The following is a 22,945-nucleotide window of genomic DNA, read 5'->3' as shown; positions in this document are numbered from 1 at the left end:
AGGGGGCAAAGGAGAGATTCCTGGCAACAGGAAGCATGAATGATATTGGTCTAAGCTCGAAGTGGACTTTAATTTGCTTCCAGATTCGGACTGTGCTATGTATAATAGGATTGTTACGGTAAAGTGACATCTCCAGATTGACAGGTGACAAAATCACAGCACCAATAGAGAAGGGGTGACACTCCTCACACTCCATAGTAAGCCAGCTGGGTGGCGGGTGTGCATCATCCAGCAAAAACGTAACAGCGCGGAGGTTGGCGGCCCAGTAGTAAAATATAAAGTTTGGGAGAGACAACCCTCCTTCCATCTTGGATTTACAGAGGTGTTTTTTACCTATCCTGTGTGTTTTATAATCCCAGATGAAAGGATTGATAAAAGAGTCCAGTTGTTTATGAAAGGATTTAGGTATGAATATTGGGATGTTCTGGTATAGGTAGAGCCAGTTGTGGGAGGAAGACCATTTTAATGGCATTAATTCTTCCGAGCAGAGAAATTGGGAGAGTTCTCCAAAATTGTATGTTTGCCTTAAGTTTTTGCATCAGAGAGGGGAAATACTCTTTAAATAGTAAGGAGTATTGTTTGGTAACTACAATTACAAGGTAGGTAAATTTATCTGAAGATAGCTTAACTGGAAGATGTTCTAGCCAGGAGGTGATTTGCAACCGTATGGGCATTAACCTGTTATGGCTAGGGGGCAGTATTTTCACGGCTGGATAAAAAACGTAACCGATTTAATCTGGTTACCACTCCTACCCAGTAACTAGAATATGCATATACTTATTACATATGGATAGAAAACACCCTAAAGTTTCTAAAACTGTTTGAATGGTGTCTGTGAGTATAACAGAACTCATTTGGCAGGCAAAAACCTGACAAGGTTTCAGGCAGGAAGTGGCCTGTCTGACAAGGTGTCGTTCTTCTTGTCTCTGTTTATTGAAGAGTGAGGATCTTAGCTGTCCCGTGACACTTCCTACGGCTGCCATAGGGTCTCAGAAGGCGGTAAAAAGCTGAATCGTGGCTTTGCAGGCTCTGGCTGAAAAAAAGTAGCGCGTTTGGGTAGTGGCTGGTTACAGTACTGTGAGACTCAGGCTCGTGCCCGCGTCGACCGAAAGCTTTGTTTTCTTTCCTCTGTTTAGCTAAATGGACATTCCCGGTCGGAATATTATCGCTTTTTTACGAGAAAAAATGGCATAAAAATGGATTTTAAACAGCGGTTGACATGCTTCGAAGTACGGTAATGGAATATTTAGATTTTTTTTGTCACAAATTGCGCCATGCGCACGACCCTGATTTACCATTTCAGATAGTGTCTGGGACGCACGAACAAAATGCCGCTATTCGGATATAACGATGGATTATTTTGGACCAAACCAACATTTGTTATTGAAGTAGCAGTCCTGGGAGTGCATTCTGACGAAGACAACAAAAGGTAATCAAACTTTTATAATAGTAAACCTGATATTGGTGAGTGCTAAACTTGCCGGGTGGCTAAATAGCTAGCCCGTGATGCCTGGGCTATGTACTTAGAATATTGCAAAATGTGCTTTCACCAAAAAGCTATTTTAAAATCGGACATATCGAGTGCATAGAGGAGTTCTGTATCTATAATTCTTAAAATAATTGTTATGCTTTTTGTGAACGTTTATCGTGAGTAATTTAGTAAATTCTTAGTGAATTCGCCGGAAGTTTGCGGGGGGTAGCTGTCTGAACGTCACATGCTAATGTAAAAAGCTGGTTTTTGATATAAATATGAACTTGATTGAACAAAACATGCATGTATTGTATAACATAATGTCCTAGGGTTGTCATCTGATGAAGATCATCAAAGGTTAGTGCTGCATTTAGCTGTCTTCTGGGTTTTTGTGACATTATATGCTAGCTTGAAAAATGGGTGTCTGATTATTTCTGGCTTGGTACTCTGCTGACATAATCTAATGTTTTGCTTTCGTTGTAAAGCCTTTTTGAAAATCGGACAGTGTGGTTAGATAAAGGAGAGTCTTGTCTTTAAAATGCTGTGAAATAGTCGTATTTTTGAGGAATTTGTCATTCGCGCCACGCCTATCATTGGATATTGGAGCAGGTATTCCGCTAGCGGAACGTCTAGATGTAAGAGGTTAATTCACTCTTGTTCCAATTTATTCTGTATCCCGAGAAGGTACCAAACAAATTAATCACCTCCAAAATAGCTGGAATACTATCTTGGGGTTCTGTTACATAGAGGAGAATGTCATCTGCGTATAGGGAAATCTTATTTAGAGTATCTTTCATATTATAGCCGTGTATTGCTGCATGAGATCTGATCGCTTGAGTGAGAGGTTCAATAATTAGGGCGAAGAGCATAGGCGACAGCGCACAACCCTGCCTTGTCCCTCTGTAAAGGTTAAATCGGGGCGACAATGATTGGTTAGTGAGTATTCTCGCACAGGGGTTCCTATATAAAAGCTGGATCCACTTTATGAACCCATCTCCAATATTACATTTCTGTAGGACCTTGAATAGATAGGGCCACTCAACTTGGTCAAAGGCCTTTTCAGCGTCAAGAGATATGTATAACTGTAATAAACGCCTCATCCAAAGTGGATGGGAGCACTCCATCCTCGTTGGCCTGAACCAGCATTTTGTGTAGGTAGGGAGAGAGCATGTTGCTGAATGTTTTGTAGAATTCACCCGGGTATCCATCTGGGCCCGGGGTCTTGCCACTCTTTAGAGATTTTATTGTTTCTCTAATTTCTTCAAGAGATATTTCCTTATTAAGGAAGTTAGAGTCTTCCTGGTTCAGGGCGGGAAGATTACAGTCCTCCAAAACGTTTTGCATAATTAAGGGGTTAGGATCCACTTTAGATGTATATAAAGTCTCATAAAACTGACGGAATCTGTCATTTATGTCTTTGGGGGAAGAGAGTAATTCCCCAGATGCAGATTTAACTTTGTGAATCATTCGGTCACTCACATTCTTACGAAGTTGTCTGGCGAGTAGTTTGTGTGGTTTGTCACCAAACTCAAAATATTTTTGCTTGGCATAGAGAAAAGATTTAGCAATTTTAGCAGAGAGGATCTGATTGTATTTAAATTTTAAAGACATAATTTTTTTATGTTTCTCCCTAGATGATTGTCTAGCATTCTCCCTATCCAGTAAGTGAATTTGTCCCTCCAGTTCTACCAATTCTCTTCTGTTTTGCCTACTCCTGGCAGTCTGAAAGGAGATGATACAGCCTCTCAAATAAGCCTTCAGCGTTTACCACAGTAATGCTGGGGAAGTCTCTGTGTTGTCATTGGTATCAAAGAAAAATGTAATTTGGTCTTTAAGATGTTCACAGAATGTTGGTTCTGTGAGGAGCTGAGGATTCAACCTCCAGACCCTCTCGTTTGGTACGATGTCACCCAATCTCAGGGAGAAGGTGAGTGGACTGTGGTCAGAGATTATAATATCATGATATCTCACATTACAGGTATAGGGGAGTAGTTTAGCATCAACTAAAAAGTAGTCAATTCGAGTATAAACATTGTGAACATGAGAGTAAAAGGAGTATTCCCTACCCGTAGGGTTAGAGATCCTCCATATATCAAATAAGTTCAAATTTTTTATGTAGGTATTCAAGAATTCGCTTGAATAGGAGGTAGGGGTTCGCCGGGTAGAGGATCTATCCAAATATTGGTCTAGTACACAGTTGAGGTCCCCTCCAATGACCAGGTTAGTATGGGAGATATCTGGAATCAGGGCAAGGACTCTTTTGAAAAAAGAGGGGTTATCAATGTTTGGCCCATAGATATTTAGTAGAGTTACAGAAGTAGAGTGGATCTCTCCTATTATGATCACATAACGACCCTCTTTGTCCACAATAGTGGTTTTATGTTGAAAGGGAATTATTTTCCGTACCAGAATCGCTGTGCCTCTCGTTTTGGCAGAGAAGTTAGAGTGATACACTTGCCCCACCCACTTACATTTAAGTCTGATATGAGAATTGTTTTTCAGATGGGTTTCTTGCAAAAATATAATATCAGACGAGAGTGCTTTCAAGTGGGCTAGGACCTTGCCTCTCTTAATTGGTTCATTTAAACCCTTGACATTCCAGGAAGTGAATGTAAGCCCCGCCCTCCTCTCATTTGTAGTTCCTATGGTGGCCTGCATACTAAAAAGGTAAGAAAGCGCACCAAACCATCACGATCAGCATATGTAGCACCTACACCCGAGCAGTATCCAACCCACCCCTCCCCCCCTGCAAGCACCTTTACTCTCCACCCTGTTCCCCTACTTTCCCCAACATTTACCCCTCCCATCAACCCACATTTAACAGGCATACACAAAAAGGAGAGAAAAAAACATGAAAATAAAAAAAATAAACGCATTGTCTGGCCGTTGCCAAAAAAGCACGGCGCGACCTCGAACAAGAAGTAAAACAAAAATAAAATCCCAACTATACGTTCACCTCTCACTATCCTAGAACTTCTACTAACATCTGAACTGAGGAGGCTCCCGCGATTAAAGTGTTCAGATAGCATCTATTAAACCTAAACAGAATAAGTTGCAACTTAAACATATTGTGCACTTAACCTCTATGGGCTAGGTGGGACGCTAGCGTCCCCCCCGTGGTGCACTCCATCAACAGCAGGTGCATTTCAAGAGCGGCAAATTTGAAACCAAATAAATGTCAAAATTCAAATTTTTCAAACATACAACTATCTTACACCCTTTGAAAGATAAACATCTCCTTAATCTAACCACGTTGTCCGATTTCAAAAAGGTTTTACGGCGAAAGCATAAAGTTAGATTATGTTAGGAGAGTACATTGACAATAGCTGTGTGTAATGTTTTGTCAATTCAAAGACAGGGTCACCAAAACCATAAAACCAGCTAAAATGATGCACTAACCTTTTACAATCTCCATCAGATGACACTCCTAGGACATTATGTTAGACAATGCATGCATTTTTAGTTCTATCAAGTTCATATTTATATCCAAAAACAGCGTTTTACTATGGCATTGATGTTGAGGAAATCGTTTCCCTCCAATAACCGGCAGTCAAGTCAGCACCACAAATTAAATAATTAAAATTAGAAAACATTGGTAAAATATTATATTGTCATTTAAAGAATTATAGATTTACATCTCTTGAACGCAATCAACTTGCCAGATTTAAAAAGAACCTTACTGGGAAATCACACTTTGCAATAATCTGAGCACTGCGCCCAGAAAAATACGCGTTGCGATACAGACTAGCCGCCATGTTGGGGAGATCTAAAATCGAAAATACTATGTAAATAATCCATTACCTTTGATTCTCTTCATCAGATGTCACTTCCAGGTATCACAGGTCCATAACGAATGTAGTTTTGTTCAAAAAAGCTCATCATTTATATCCAAAAAGATCTGTGTTGTTAGCACATGATCTAAGCCAGCCGGACTTCTCGTCATGAACGAGGGGAAAAAATATATTTTCGTTCGTTCAAACATGTCAAACGTTGTATAGCATAAATCATTAGGGCCTTTTTTAACCAGAACATGAATAATATTCAAGGTGGACGAATGCATTCTCTTTTAAAACGTTTTGGAACGAGGGTACCCAACATGACCTCGCGCGCCAGAGTCTAATCGGCCATCACCGTTCCAAGGCTCTTGTTCAGTCAGATCTCATAGTAGAAGATTCAAAACACTTTGTAAAGGCTGGTGACATCTAGTGGAAGCAATAGGAAGTGCCAAAACATTAATCAGCCCCTGTGTGTTTCAATGGCATAGGCTTAAAGGTAATTCCACACATCAGGTATCCACTTCCTGTCAGTAAATGTCTCAGGGTTTTGCCTGCCAAATGAGTTCTGTTATACTCACAGACACCATTCAAACAGTTTTAGAAACTTTAGGGTGTTTTCTATCCATATATAATAAGTATATGCATATTCTAGTTACTGGGTAGGATTAGTAACCAGATTAAATCGGGTACGTTTTTTTATCCAGCCGTGAAAATACTGCCCCCTAGCCCCAACAGTTTAAACTTAATCTTGGGTCAATCCCTGAGATAAGCAAGATATAGCATCACAAGATTACATTGCTAAGCAATGCCGGTCTAAACATAAACCATCAGCAACCGACCTAGACAGCAGTACAATTACATATTGTGGGTTAGGAGATGGGAACAAGGATTTTGATAAATTGAACGTACCCCCCCCCCCCAAAAAAAATAAAAAAAATAGTACAATTAAAAATTAAAAAAGAAAACAAAGAAAAATTATTAAAAAAGAAAAAAAATATAAAATACATTTTTTCTTCTAAATAAATAAATAATAAAAAAGAAAAATGAACAAATTATCTTTTTAATAACTAAAAAAACAATAGTGATATATAGATATAGGAAGGTATGCACGTATGTGTATATATGTGGATGTGTGTGCACGTGTGTGTATGTATATGTACGTGTATGGATTATGGATGGATGGATGTGTGTGTGTGTGTGTGTGTGTGTGTGTGTGTGTGTGTGTGTGTGTGTGTGTGTGTGTGTGTGTGTGTGTGTGTGTGTCTATATATATATATATATATATATATATATATATATATATATATATATATATATATATATATATATATATATATATATATATATATACATACATATACCCCAGAAAAGTAATCTACACTAATTTCAAATATACACATACCTAATACTAAAATGCTAAGAGAAAATAATAATAAAGTACACATAGCAATTATATGTACGCACACCTACACAAGCACCACGGAGGTCTGGTGGGAATCTAATCGTGAGAGCGGGCCAGGCTATGACAAAGGCAGAACAGCACAAAACATGAACTTGCTATCCAGGTGTCTGCGTCTGCCCCTTCCCAGCCATCACCCCCAGACCCCCGCAAGCAATAAATAACTGGTATGGTAATAGGAATAATGTAAGAGTTGAAAAATAAATAACGAAACAAAACAAAAATGGGGGAATATAAGTATATCCATCCGAAAGTGTCAATGATCAGACCTGGAAGGCCTCCCAAACAGGCACCACCCCGAACCCAGTCAGAATTAAAGTGAAATTGACATTAAATGAGAGCTCTAACCGCCCTCCATTGGTCAGCTCAGCGTGTTACATGTTCGGCAGGCCTTGTTGAGACCGTTTAGTACGGTTTCACCCGTTATGGAATAGTATGGGTTCGAGTCCATGAGCAGACCCTAACACACAATGACAAGGCACTCTAACCTGTACGGGGGATTGGCGTATATTCCCGGATAAACTTCTCTGCGTCCAAAACCGAGGAGAGCCAAATCTTCTCTCCGGAAGGAGGGGTAATTCTTAGTCTTGCAGGGAAGAGCAAGGCTGGGCGAAGATGGAGTTTGTAGAGTTTGGTCATGACATCTCTGTAGCCGGCGCGGTGTTTTGCCACATCGGGCGCATAATCCTCATAGACACGGAAGGGGTGCCCTTTATGTAACAGGTTGCCCCTCAATCGAGCCTCGCGCAGGATAAGATCCCTGGTCTTGAAACTGTGACAACAGATGATTACTGGGCGAGGATGTTGGCCCGGTCGAGGCACTGGGACAAGGGCGCGATGTGCACGGTCCAGTTGGGGATCTGAAGCCAAAACATCCGATCCCATTGCATCCTTCAATAGCTTGGCGAAGAAGTCGGTGGGTCGAGAGCCAGCCTCTACCCCCTCTGCCAGACCAACAACGCGAAGGTTATGACGTCTGGATCGGCCCTCCAGGTCGACCACTTTCACAGAAAGCCTCTGTACACTATCCTGCAATGACGTGCATAGCTTCTCTAACTCGTCGATCCTACCAGCGTTGAATTCAGAAGCTTTCTCAAGGTCCACAATACTCTGGCCCTGCGAGGCGACCGTTAGAATGGTGCTCTCAATTTTAGTGTCCAGTTCAGCAATAGTAGCCTTAAGATCCTCAGCTATAGCAACACGTAGTTCTCCCAAAGCCCGGGTAAGTTCTGTAAGTGTCACGTTGTTACCTGTGCCATCCGCCATGTCTGTCTTGTTGATTGGCGGGGAGTAGGCCTCCGAAGTGGATTTATTGTCCTTTGGTCGCTTATTACTCGGCATTTTCACATAGAAAGTTACAATATTGTATTAGAAAGAAACGTTTGTTGTAAAAAGTGCTATAAAATAGGTTAGATTATTTCGCAAAAAAGTTGCAGGAGCCTCTCACACACAGCCGTTCACTCCAACATGCTAGCTCCGCCCCCCGGCTTGTCATTGTTGATAGACAACAATCCATTTTTCACCTCTTCCACACTCACTTTACGGAATTTAAAATTACAATGCTTGTCTTTCAGAATTTGGTCAGATATACTTGGATGTATAGTGTCAGCATTTATAGCTGGTATGTCATGCCTACATTTGCTAATCTTGCCAATGAAAACAATCATTAAAGTAATTGGCAATATCAGTTGGTTTTGTGAGGAATGAGCCATCTGATTCAATGAATGATGGAGTTGAGTTTGCCTATTTTCCAAGAATTTAATTTAAGTTGCTCCAAAGCTTTTTACAAGAATTCTTTATTTCATTTATCTTTGTTTCTGTCACACCCTGATCTGTTTCACTTGTCTTTGTGCTTGTCTCCACCCCCTCTAGGTGTCGCACATCTTCCCCATTATCCCCAGTGTATTTATACCTGTGTTCTCTGTTTGTCTATTGCCAGTTTGTTTTGTTTTGTGAAACCTACCAGTGTTTGTCCCCTTGCTCCTGTTTGTTCTTGTTCCTGTTTTATAGTCTTTCCCGGTTTTGACCTTTCTGCCTGCCCTGACCCTGAGCCTGCCTGCAGTTCTATACCTTGCCACACCTCTCTGGATTATTGACCCCTGCCTGCCCTGACCCTGAGACTACCTGCTGTTCTGGACGTGTTGAACCCTTTCAGGATTACTGACCTCTGCCTGCCCTTGATCTCTCGTTTGCCTGCCCCTGTACTAGAAATACACTTTTGTTACTTCGACACTGTCTGCATCTGGGTCATACCTGAAACCTGATAGTTTCATAGTGTAGTTTCTTCTTTTTTTTTTCAGTTTAGTCACGATTTCTCAATTTGCAATACGTTTTCCAATCGGTTGTGCAGCCAGACTTATTTTCCATTTCTTTTGCCTCATCCCTCTCAAGTGTACAATTTTTCAATTCCTCATCAATCCATGGGGATTTAACAGTTTTTAGTCATTTTCTTATTGGCTACATGCTTATTAGCAACTGGAATAAGCAATTTCATAAATGTCAAGTGCAGTGTCTGTTTGCTCCTCATTACACACCACGGACCAACAGATATTATTTTCATTAATAACATAGGAATCACAAAAGTTATTGTATGACCTCTTATGACCTCTCATTCCTGTGCTGTTTGTAACTACCCTGGTAGGTTGACTTATAACCTGAACCAGGTTGCAGGCACTGGTTACAGTTTGAAGCTTTTTCTTGAGTGGGCAGCTTGATGAGAGCCAGTCAATATTTAAATCACCCAGAAAATATACTTCTCTGTTGATATCACATACATTATCAAGCATTTCACACGTTAACCAGATATTGACTGTTAGCACTTGGTGGTCTGTAGCAGCTTCCCACAAGAATGGGCTTTAGGTGAGGCAGATGAACCTGTACCCATATTACTTCAACAGTATTTAACATTAGATCCTCTCTAATCTGCACAGAAAAGTGTTTGTGAATATAAACAGCAACACCTCCACCATTGGCATTTCTATCTTTTCTGTAAATCTTATAACCTTGTATTGCTACCACTGTATCATCAAAAATATTATCTAAGTGAGTTTCAGATAGTCAGAATATGAATGTTATCTGTTACTAGCAAATTATTGATTTCATGAGCTTTACTGGGAAGCTTAGCAGCAGTAGATGTGCTCATGTTCTTTATGTTAGTGCAGGGTGAGCTGCTCACAGTGGACTTCCTCCTAGGGCACAGAGATACGCAGTTTAACAGTTTGGGATTGTTGGATTTATAAATTATGAATGTAATGTGTGTGTTGCTTGGTGGTATGAAGTGATTTCATGTAAATCCTGCATTGTGATTAAAAAAGTGCCTTCACTTCATCTCCCTTTAGGAATTGTTGGACCTTCATCAGTGTGACTGTAGTCTCCTCCATGAAATGTAGTGAGTGTGAGGTGTGTGAGGTGTTTAAGGCCCTGAATGATTCCCTGTTAACCTGTTGGGTCTAGGGGGCAGCATTTGCACGTCTGGATAAAAAAAATGTACCCGATTTAATCTGGTTACTAATCCTACCCAGTAACTAGAATATGCATATACTTATTATATATGGATAGAAAACACTCAAAACTGTTTGAATGGTGTCTGTGAGTATAACAGAACTCATTTGGCAGGCAAAACCCTGAGACATTTTCTGACAGGAAGTGGATACCTGATGTGTTGTATTGACTTTAAACCTATCCCATTGAAAAACACAGGGGTTTAGGAATATTTTGGCACTTCCTATTGCTTCCACTAGATGTCACCAGCCTTTACAAAGTGTTTTGAGTCTTCTGGAGGGAGATCTGACCGAACAAGAGCCATGGAACGGTGATGTCCCATTAGACACCTGGCGCGCTAGTTCATGTTGGGTACCCTCGTTCCAATACGTTATAAAAGAGTATGCATTCGTCCACCTTGAATATTATTCATGTTCTGGTTAAAAAAGGCCCTAATGATTTATGCTATACAACGTTTGACATGTTTGAACGAACGGAAATATATTTTTTCCCCTCATTCATGACGAGAAGTCCGGCTGGCTTACATCATGTGCTAACGAGACGGAGATTTTTGGACATAAATGATGAGCTTTTTTGAACAAAACTACATTCGTTATGGACCTGTGATACCTGGAAGTGACATCTGATGAAGAGAATCAAAGGTAATGGATTATTTACATAGTATTTTCGATTTTAGATCTCCCCAACATGACGTCTAGTCTGTATCGCAACGCGTATTTTTCTGGGCGCAGTGCTCAGATTATTGCAAAGTGTGATTTCCCAGTAAGGTTATTTTTAAATCTGGCAAGTTGATTGCGTTCAAGAGATGTAAATCTATAATTCTTTAAATGACAATATAATATTTTACCAATGTTTTCTAATTTTAATTATTTAATTTCTGACGCTGACTTGACTGCCGGTTATTGGAGGGAAACGATTTCCTCAACATCAATGCCATAGTAAAACGCTGTTTTTGTATATAAATATGAACTTGATAGAACTAAAAATGCATGCATTGTCTAACATAATGTCCTAGGAGTGTCATCTGATGGAGATTGTAAAAGGTTAGTGCATCATTTTAGCTGGTTTTATGGTTTTGGTGACCCTGTCTTTGACTTGACAAAACATTACACACAACTCTTGTAAATGTACTGTCCTAACATACTCTAAATTTATGCTTTCGCCGTAAAACCTTTTTGAAATCGTAAAACGTGGTTAGATTAAGGAGATGTTTATCTTTCAAATGGTGTAACATAGTTGTATTTTTGAAAAATTTGAATTTTGACATTTATTTGGATTCAAATTTGCCGCTCTTGAAATGCACCTGCTGTTGATGGAGTGCACCACGGGTGGCACGCTAGCGTCCCACCTAGCCCCAAGAGGTTAAAGTATATATCTCAAATTAGTCAAAAATGTCATATTATTCCATTCGCTTGATTGTAGTGAGTCTTATCATTGTGTCGTCTGTCTCTCAGCACAGCTCATGTTGTCTTTTGTAATATCAATTTTTTCTATCAGCCAACCGTTTGTTCTGCCACTTTATTTCCTATTCTATTATGTAGTTATGGTGTCTTAGGGGGTTCTTCCAAGTTAATTTTGCTTCTCTAACTTCCCACTGAATCCCATTAATAGAATAGGAAGGCATCCACACTTTGGAGTGTTTCCTAAACACTCCCAGCTTCTGGACAGCTTCAGCATCTCATTTGAACAAACATGCCCGTGCGAACACGCACAAAGACTGTAAATCACACCTAAGAAGAGCAGGCACTGGCTGCTTAGAAAGGCAATGTGTATGTCCTTGGCTCGCACATTGACATTCTATCTAAGGATTTTAATCCAGGGAGGATAACATCACACATTAAGACTTGAGAAGTCTCATACTACCCCAGTCCTTGTTTCTTATACTTTCTGATACAGATACCCCATCCACAAAGTGAAAGTGATACTTGCGTTAGATACCATAGAGGATACCAGGATAACACCAAATAAAACTTCAATAGTCTGAAGCGTAATAAGAGCAGGAACTCACCACAGAGGAGGTCAGAAGAGGCGTAGGGCGAGTTGTGTGTCCGGAAGAGCTGCCAGTCAAAGTCATCCTCCTCGCCTTGGGTGAAGTCACACAGACTGGGCTCAGAATCCTCGTCAAAGGTGCAGCCTGCTGCTGAGGAAAGAGAGAGAAGGAGATGACATTAAGTGGGAGGTAACACATGATGATGAAGTAAATGTCATTCAATATCAAGGGATGAATGGATGATATTTTTTAATGGCTTGAACATAATCACATTTCATTTGAATTCCTGGGATTAAAAGGAATCATAGATTTTGCCCAAGATGGACACACGTTTCAGCCATGGCCACCATGAATCAGAATTTACATCTTATTTGTATTTCACTTGTGATAACATGAAGCTCCATAGAGAATAAAGGGGTTGTTGCAGTACTGTAGGTGAGAACCCACCATCAACCCCCAACCACACCTGCCTTCACTTCAGAAACTTTCCACTATAGTTATTATTCCAGTGTTCTTGTGTAGTGGCTTGTTTGGGCTATATTTCACTACGATATCCCTTCTGATCCTCTTTCTATTACTGAGATGGGACAGATGCCAGACAACCAACTGAGAAATCCATTTCCCACTTCACCCAGACACTAATAGCCAGGCGCAATGCAATCTGTACTCCACTCCAGCCCCCCTGACACTCTCACTCACCAACACACTAAGGTTGTTAAAGTAAACTAAAACTGAAAACTGATCTTGAAAAAACAATTTGTAAACTGAAATAAAATAATGAACAAACCCGTTTGAAAAACAAACTATACTGAAACCATTATCTTTGACTCAAAACATTTTTTCTATAAAAACCATTGTGAATTAGATTAGCTTTTTTTGTAATGGGGTTATCAAGCTTCTGAATCTGGCAGGTCTCATTGAGACTGACTTTATAATTTCAAGGTAGACTTGGCGAGATGATGTTGCCATGAACAGCACTGTAGATATTGGTTGGGAGCGTTTGAGTGGTAAGGCTAAAGCAACTGACTGTAGACGACAGTAAAGTCAGGGGAAGTGCATCTGCCGAAAGTCAGACACTAATGTGGTTTTCCAACAGCAAGGCTCAGCTCAACACGGCAGTGTTGCCATTGTTTATAATGTTGGAAATAAACATGCATCTAACCCTCATATTACACACACTCACAAACTGAAATGATAACATAATATTCTGTGTGTAGAGTCGTGGCCAAAAGCTTTGAGAATGACACAAATATTAATTTTCACAAAGTCTGCTGCCTCAGTTTGTATGATGGCAATTTGCATATACTCCAGAATGTTATGAAGAGTGATCAGATGAATTGCAATTAATTGCAAAGTCCCTCTTTGCCATGCAAATGAACTGAATCCCCAAAAAAACATTTCCGCTGCATTTCAGCCCTGCCACAAAAGGACCAGCTGACATCATGTCAGTAATTCTCTCATTAACACAGGTGTGAGTGTTGACGAGGACAAGGCTGGAGATCACTCTGTCATGCTGATTGAGTTCGAATAACAGACTGGAAGCTTCAAAAGGAGGGTGGTGCTTGGAATCATTGTTCTTCCTCTGTCAATCATGGTTACCTGCAAGGAAAGACGTGCCGTGATCATTGCTTTGCACAAAAAGGGCTTCACAGGCAAGGATATTGCTGCCAGTAAGATTTCACCTAAATCAACCATTTATCGGATCATCAAGAACTTCATCATTACTCCTCAACTGTCGTCTACAGTCAGTTGCTTTAGCCTTACCGCTCAAGAAAATCCAGCAAGCCCCAGGACCGTCTCCTAAAGTTGATTCAGCTGCGGGATCGGGGCACCACCAGTACAGAGCTTGCTCAGGAATGGCAGCAGGCAGGTGTGAGTGCTTCTGCACGCACAGTGAGGCGAAGACTTATGGAGGATGGCCTGGTGTCAAGAATGGCAGCAAAGAAGCCACTTCTCTCCAGGAAAAACATCAGGGACAGACTGATATTCTGCAAAAGGTACAGGGATTGGACTGCTGAGGACTGGAGTAAAGTCATTTTCTCTGATGAATCCCCTTTCCGATTGTTTGGGGCATCCGGAAAAAAGCTTGTCCGGAGAAGACAAGGTGAGCGCTACCATCAGCCCTGTGTCATGCCAACAATAAAGCATCCTGAGACCATTCATGTGTGGGGTTGCTTCTTAGCCAAGGGAGTGGGCTCACTCACAATTTTGCCAAAGAACACAGCGATGAATAAAGAATGGTACCAACACATCCTCCGAGAGCAACTTCTCCCAACCATCTAGGAACAGTTTGGTGACAAACAATGCCTTTTCCAGCATTATGGAGCACCTTGCCATGAGGCAAAAGTGATAACTAAGTGGCTCGGGGAACAAAACATCGATATTTTGGGTCCATGGCCAGGAAACTCCCCAGACCTTAATCCCATTGAGAACTTGTGGTCAATCCTCAAGAGGCGGATGGACAAACAAAAACCCACAAATTCTGACAAACTCCAAGCATTGATTATGCAAGAATGGGCTGCCATCCGTCAGGATGTGGCCCAGAAGCTAATTGACAGCATGCCAGTGCGGATTGCAGAGGTCTTGAAAAAGAAGGGTCAACACTGCAAATATTGACTCTTTGCATCAACTTCATGTAATTGTCAATAAAAGCCTTTGACACTTATGAAATGCTTGTAATTATACTTCAGTATTCCATAGTAACATTTGAGAAAAATATCTAAAGACACTGAAGCAGTAAACTTTGTGGAAATTAATATTTGTGTCATTCTCAAAACTTTTGGCCATGACTGTACATTGTACAATCAATTAGTGAGACAGAGCTTCAAATGTGAAATGTATTTGTATGTATCCACTGTACACATACAGTGCTTTCGGAAAGTATTCCATTTTGTTAATTTACAGCCTTATTCTAAAATGGATAAAAAAAATTTAAAAATCCATAGCAAATCTACAAACAATATCCCATAAATGTTACTACATTTACAACATAAACCTTTTTTACATAAGTATTCAGACCCTTTACCCTGAGACTATAAATTGAGCTTAGGTGCTTCCTGTTGCTTCCATTGATCATACTTGAGATGTTTCTACAATTTAATTGGAGTTCACCGGTGGTAAATTCAATTGATTGGACATGATTTGGAAAGGCACCTGTCTATATAAGGTCCCACTATTGACAGTGCATGTCAGAGCAAAAACCAAGCTACGAGGTTGAAGGAATTGTCCGTAGTGGTTCGAGACAGGATTGTGTCGAGGCACAGATCTGGGGAAGGGTACCAAAAAATGTCTGCAGCATTGAAGGTCCCCAAGAACACAGTGGCCTCCATCATTCTTAAATGGAAGAAGTTTGGAACCACCAAGACTCTTCCTAGAGCTGGCCGCTGAGCAATCTGGGGAGAAGGGCCTTGGTCAGGGAGGTGACCAGATAGAGTTCCTCTGTGGAGATGGGAGAACCTTCCAAAAGGACAACCATCTCTGCAGCACTCCACCAATAAGGCCTTTATGGTAGAGTGGCCAGACTGAAGCTGGTCTGATAAAACCAAGATTGAACTCTTTGGCCTGAATGCCAAGCATCACATCTGGAGGAAACCTGGCACCATCCCTACAGTGAAGCATTGGGGTGGCAGCATCATACTGTGGGGATGTATTTCAGGGGCAGGGACTAACAGACTAGTCAGGATCGAGGGAAAGATGAACGGAGAAAAGTATAGAGAGAGATCCTTGATGAAAACCTTCTCCAGAGCGTGCAGGATCTCAGACTAGGGCGAAGGTTCCCTTGCAACAGGACAATGACCCTAAGCACACAGCCAAAACAATCCAGGAGTGGCTTCGGGACAAGTCTCTGAATGTCCTGGAGTGGCCCAGCCAGAGCCCCGACATTACCCCGATCGAACATCTCTGGAAAGACCTGAAAATAGCCTTGCAGCAACACTCCCCATCCAACCTGACAGAGCTTGAGAGGATCTGTAGAGAAGAATGGGAGAAACTCCCCAAATACAGGTGTGCCAAGCTTGTAGCGTCATAACCATGAAGACTCGATGCTGTAATCGCTGCTAAAGGTTCTTCAACAAAGTACTGAGTAAAGGGTCTGAATACTTAGGTAAATTAGATTTTTCCATTTTCTATTTTTATAAAATAGCTAATCTTTCTAAAAACCTGTTTTTGCTTTGTCATTATGGGGTATTGCGTGTAGATTGATGGGGGGAAAAAAACTATTGAATCAAATTTTGAATAAAGCTGTAACGTAACAAAATGTGAAAAAGACAAGGGGTCTGAATACTTTCCGAAGGCACTGTAAATCGCAGCTAATTGGTTCCTGTTTCAGTCATGTCTTTGATCACGTTCTCATGGGTCAAACAAAAACACCCTCATGATTGGTTGACAATAGAGCCTCCCATAATGCAGGTGATGGCTGCAGGATGAAGGTTGGGGAAGAGCAACTGCACAAACTTGCAAGTGGCTGCAGTCAAAACTTCATGACCTTTGATCACAGGATTTTTCATGCAGTTGGCATGTAGGTGCAAATCAGACTATTTTCATCCCCATAATGCAACACACTTTGAAAGGCAAAAGTGATCCGCTCAAAATTGCCCATTGAGATCAGCATGATGCAAGACTTTGCTCTCACATGGTCATACAGAGTATCTGCGCATGTGCACGGGTGCACTTCACGCTGCTACAACGTGCACACTACGGAACCACAACAATTGAGAAGTTTATCCTTGTGCTCCAACGCTCCTGGTTGTTGCGGTAATTGACCCACTACTACTGCTTACTATGTGCATCTACATCATCTTCCTGAGTCTACCCTTAAACCTTACCTAACCCATCACCTTATACACTACTACCCCACAGGGGCAAGGACTGACATCCCCCAAAACACAAAAACTATTAAAAAAAATACATAAATGGCCCCTAGCCTCCCATGCATAAGCTACTTTCTGGCCCACACACCAAAACTTAAACTAAATAATATGAAAACTAAATAAATGTTTTTATAAAACTTTAGCTAAATATATATTTTTTTAAATGGATCGGAAAACTAACTGAAACTAAACTCAGTTTCAGATTAAAAGAAATCTAAACTAAAATAAATCCAAAATATAAAAAACAAACCTTGCAACACACACACACACACACACACACACACACACACCCTGGCAAAGGCAATGATGGCCCCCTGCTTTTGTAAAGAATTCCCCTTCCCATAAAACACAAACAAACTACAGCACACATCCCCTATGCACAGCCACAAACACACATACTACAGTTGGGGAGGGATGGCAACCAGGGGACTGTGATTATTATTGTAATACATCACAACCTGCTACATTCCACATACCAATTTTTCTTCTCAAATTATATTTAAATAGCCAGGGCTTTTAAGGCCCTTGGGCATAATTTGCTTCCGTCTCCTCTCGCAGCATCTGTTGCCATCTCACACATTAACCCAGTGGTGTGAAAATTACAGGCTAGAAGTGGGCAGCCACCGATTCCCTAGTCACGAGACCAGAGTATGTGCCAGCCAGAGTTGAAGCGCGACAGTGAGAGCCTAGAGACGCATCGGGGCTAATGATGAAGATGACCAGAACCAGACCCTCAAGGTCACCCCGCTGGTCCACTGCTTTATTAATGCTAATTCTGGACTCTAACTATAAGCACAAGCATTTCGCTACACTCTGCTAACCATGTGTATATGACAAATAAATAAATACAATTAAATTAAATTTGATAATCCACCATTAAGAAAATGGTCCAAATGTAACCATTTTGCCATCAAGCAGCAGGGACTAAAGTCAGATTCGATGCAATTTTACTGCTGATGAACAAGAGGACACCAAAATCATTACAGATCATTGGCAAATTTATTTTGTTGGAAGTTCAAATGTTACAGGCAATCATAAAAAAACGGGTTGGTCTACTGACTAGATGGTTCATTCCAAGCCCATAAGAACAGATAGAAGACGTACTGTGGACTAAAGGAATTCCATATTAAGCTTACATGCTGAATGTCTGCCAGACGATATATATTCAGTGGAGCACAAACGCAGTGGTCAGCCTTGCTCACCTCCTCCAACCATTACGTTTCCCTTACATCTCGGTGATAATATGCTAAAACTGGAAGCTCTATAGCATTGTGATGAGATTGGCTGGGCCTGATGGGTAGCAGAGAGCAGTATCAGCCCAGCCAGAGAGCCAACAGAATGTTGAGTTGGGCTAGGTTTCTCCTCTTCTTCACCCCGGGGAGCTGATTTTTGGCCCATGCTAAGCCGTTACTGCAGGGATCCACATGGCGAGGGCCAGAGGTTAATTGTCCTGCACAGGGATCTATTTCTAATAGAACAGCCAAAGATATGGGACCTGACACATCCAAACGCTGCCAGTATATTATTCTTTACTGGAGCTATAAATGGAGCATGCTGATTTCTCCCCACAGGAACCCATCATGCGAGAGCTGGGGCATCAGGCCTGGAGTGTATTCTCTTCTGCTCTGACTGGTGTATATACTGTATGGCCCAGCCCGGCCTTCACGTTTCATTTATGCCCTCTCTCTCTCCCTCCCTCCCTCTCTCTCTCTCTCCAAGACAGGGGTGTCTCTATCCTGCTAAGTAATTACATTATAATTTGGCACTGGGCACAGCGCAAATCTAAATATCAAGTTTGAGACAGTGCCAAGGTTAAAAGCCTCCTGGCTGGAGAGAGGGGATGTGTTTTGTGTCTGCTCACTCATCGATTTCTTCATTAACGTAGAACAACCTCCTTTTTAATGAGCTGCTTTGTTTTCAGTATTAAATATTTGTTAACAGCGTGTGTGATTAAAATGGGTGTAATATGATTCAGATGTGTGAAATATTTGACCAAAGAATGAAGCCACAAAACAAAACGTCGCTCTACAGCAGCAGTTCCCAAACCTTTTCACTCAGGCCCCCCTTCCAGCATCCCGCGCCACGTCTATTTCTATGGGCACAAGAACTGTTGATGACACAAACTGTTCATACCCCTCTTGCTGGCGGAGAGAACATTTTGCAGGTTTAAAGCTTATTTCCTGCAATTCTACATATTTTCCCATGGGGTGCAGAGATTTTTGTTTTTGTTTTAAAGTGCATTTTCTTCCAATTCTATATAGTTTGCCATGTCCAAACCTAGCTAAAAAATGTTAGCTGATATGGGCTAGTTGATCTGTCCATTTCCGACAAGTTATTAATAGCTCTCTAAGGTATGCAATGACTGACATGACAAGAGGAATACTGATGATGCACTACCCAATTTTGAAATGTTACCTTGTCTATTTTACTATTACAACTTTCAAGAGTAAGTTGAAAGCCGAACTGTTCTTAAAAAATAAATCAACTGCGCGCCCCACAGTTTGGGAACCACTGCCCTAGAAAAACAAAATGACCCTTCTAAACTTCAAATGAAATGGAACACATTAATACTGTACACGTTCTGTTTTTGTTTCTGTATCTTAAAATTCTTGCCTGCTCAAAAATGCTCAGAACTAGTCTTCTGTGTAAATTATAATACTTCACCATCTATTCATAAGAGAATATATTAACCTTCATCCCCTTTATGAAAAGAAATGACCTCTTCAGCTTCCCAGTAATCAAAATAACTTCACAAATCCACTCGTACTGTTGCCATGACTCTCGAGGTATTATCAACAGAAAGAACAAGGTGCAAACAAAATAGAAAGTTGTCAGAAGCTCACAAGGATACGTCACTGAATAAAGATGTCGTAGGGGGGCAATTTGTTCAACAACACCTCCAGGTTGCCACTATCTTGCCAGGAGATATGGAAAACGACTCTGATATGTGCATTCAATCAGGGATTGGGCTGTCTGTCTCCCTGCATTGGTCAATTCTCAATGTCATACGTAGCTTCACAAATTAGATGTCATATGTCTTTGCTCATCTGTTTTGTGACACCCCTGCCTTGCTATATAATGAGGTGTCTGCTATGCACAGTGGGCATTGTTAGTGAATCTCTGATTATCCTCTCTATTTCCATATGCTGTACTCAGGGTGTAGTGTGTCTTCGCTCATTTAAGGGGACAGACACTTTCCACTTGGATAGAGTCTTGCAGAAAATGCTGCTTATGTTACATAAAACAAACCAAGTGCCAAAGCAGATCCTAACATCAACACCACCACCACCCAATTACACACACATATACACACACACACGCAAGCACACACAAATCCGCGCACAAAGCCCAAACAAAATTAATTTGCAACTTTAACCAATTCACAAACTTTTGCTCAGCCTTCATGCCCCTCTCATCTCTCAGCATCCACCCTTAGTTCTAATTACTTTACAGGCGCATAAGGTAATGAATCCCCACCGTTTAAAATAAATGTTGGTATCACCAAGCCACCTGGGAAATAAATTAAATGAGGATATGCTACCTAGCTGTCCACACGACTAAAACCTGAGAGACCAGTGGAGAGACATGCTATTTTTCCAGGACTTCCTGGTCAGATCAGATGGTCAGGAAAAACCACTGTCTGTCTATACTCAATTTATTTTTATTTAACCTTTAGGTCTCATTGAGTTCAAAATACCTATTTTACCTCTCATACATTCTTCACTGTTACGTGCATAGGGACGCTTACCCATGCACACATCATCACACTATATGGGGTCCATATAGCTGGATCCAGATGGTGTCTAGTGTGTAACACCAGCGGCAGTTACAGGAAGAGTGTGGTTGGCAAGGTTGTGGGTCTAATTTCCATTGCAGAGAGTGCGGCTCCTCGTGCATCTCCCATAGACAGGTGTATTTATTCTCAGTATAGGAGCTCTCCCAGCACTCCCCTGGTTTCTCCATCCATCCCCACTGCATACAAAATTAAATAATGTATCTGGCTCCCCGGGCATTAATAATTCAGTCTAACCTCATAAGGAGGATGGGGAATTCTCTCGACAGGCTGCTCCCCTGCACTCATCCTTTGTCTTTGAGTTGAATAGTTAGGAACTCTTTCCATGACATAGACTGACCAGGTGAATCCAGATGAAAGATCCCTTATTTTCTGTCACTTGTTAAATCCACTTCAAATCAGTGTAGATGAAGGGGGGAGACAGGTTAAAGAAGGATTTTTAAGCCTTGAGACAATTGAGACATTGATTGTGTGTGTGGGCAATGTGAATGGGCAAAACAAAATATTTAAGTACATTTGAACAGGGTATGGTAGTATGTTCAGCAGTTTGAGTATGTCAAGAACTGCACCACTGCTGGGTTTTTCACACACAACAGTTTCCTGTGTGTATCAAAAATGGTTCAAAAGGATATCCACCCAACCGTGGGACGCATTGGAGTCAACATGGGCAAGCATCAAAGTGGAAAGCTTTTGACCTGCCCCGACCAATTTAGGATGGGGGGTGACCTCAGATGCTGCTGTGATGTCTCGGAGGCCATTTGCTTTTACATTAAATAAAAACATTTAATAGTTTAAAAAGACAGCTCCAATCCTCCTCAATCCCTGAAGGTTTGTCATACACTCATATGTATGACAACCCTTAAATTGAACCTGACAATTAAGTGTTTTACCATTTCATTTTCAGGACAACCAGGGCTTCAAGTAGAACGCATAACAATTTGACATAAACAGTTGCAAATGTCAACAACAAAAAAAAAGGTTCCACCAAAGCAAAAACCTGATAAAAATGAATTTATATGAATGCTGTAAGTACAGAAAGGGTTTGCTCACTGAAAAATGAATATCCCACTAGTCAGTGACAACTGCGTGGAGTTCGGAGTCTGTGACAGCAACTATATGAGCTTAAAACAGTATTTTAGACACTATGTCCTGGGACTTGGTTAGAAGGTAAGGGTTTATTCTACATAAAATATCATAATATTCTATGTAGAAGAACCCCTTCTTCATCCGCTTTGAGGATAACACAACGTGGTCCGCTACCAAGGACTGTGGGCTCTCCTTCTCCTTGGCCGACGTAAGACATTTAACCCTTTCACGCGTGAGTTCCAAATATCTCTAACGGTCGCCCCAGCGTGAGTTTTTTTTATGCACGTGATGTTCGAACGTTCTCTCCATTCCAGGATGTGTTTGTTACATAAACAACAACACTGAATGGCTCAGAGTGGGAGTGAGAGGTTACCGTGATTGACTGCCTAAACGCGCAATTTGTATCAATAAATCACTATCAGAAAATGTTTTGTGTGGTATTATTGATATATTTACTATTTTATTTATGTTTTTCAATTACCCGTGATAAATCATGCGTTCCGATTTTTGCATAAATTGTAAAGGGCGCATAGTATGTGTGTAAAATAATGTTTTGAAGGTTGTACTGATTATGATGAGCTAAGCTAATTCCAGCTTTGTGTATGGAGCCATATTTGTTGACATACAATGCATTCTGGGTTTCACTTGATCGTCTGTCGGACCAAAGATGCTATAACAAAATGAGGTGAGTAAGGGTTCACTCATTTTTTGAGAACTTTAGGAAGTGAATGTGGGATGTGAATGATGGTAGACCACACCCCTTCAACAACTCATCTTGTCTTCTTATTATCTTCGGTTTCTGTGAGGTAAAAAAGCATGGCTGCGCGCTGAAACTAATCGGATTACTTTCGATTTCTAGAAAGTGTTTTACTCAATTATTTTGATCAACGGTGAGCTCACCCGTGATGTGATTAATTGTACATAGTAATTGCTATTAGCTAATTCATAGTGTAGTTTATGTCAGCCGATAGTTAGAAAATATGACCGCTTGTGTTGCGTCA

The 22,945-nt window shown here is 40.9% G+C and overlaps 1 protein-coding gene across 5 annotated transcripts in view; it reads right to left on the bottom strand.

Annotated features, from left to right (window-relative positions):
- ptprub (protein tyrosine phosphatase receptor type Ub) overlaps positions 1 to 22,945 on the bottom strand; it is a 411,243-nt gene that overhangs the window by 287,916 nt on the left and 100,382 nt on the right. For 4 of the 5 annotated variants that reach the window (XM_014169409.3, XM_014169427.3, XM_014169418.3 and 1 more), the window contains exon 2: positions 12,216 to 12,347. In XM_014169409.3, the coding sequence (XP_014024884.1) occupies positions 12,216 to 12,347 (132 nt within the window). The remainder of the gene's footprint in view (positions 1 to 12,215; positions 12,348 to 22,945) is intronic. The other variant, XM_082963807.1, reaches the window with a different exon arrangement.

The sequence above is a fragment of the Salmo salar genome, chromosome 02, assembly GCF_965601325.2.
Source record: "Salmo salar chromosome 02, fSalSal1, whole genome shotgun sequence".
Lineage (NCBI taxonomy): Eukaryota > Metazoa > Chordata > Actinopteri > Salmoniformes > Salmonidae > Salmo > Salmo salar.
This window is presented reverse-complemented; position numbering and strand designations above follow the sequence as displayed.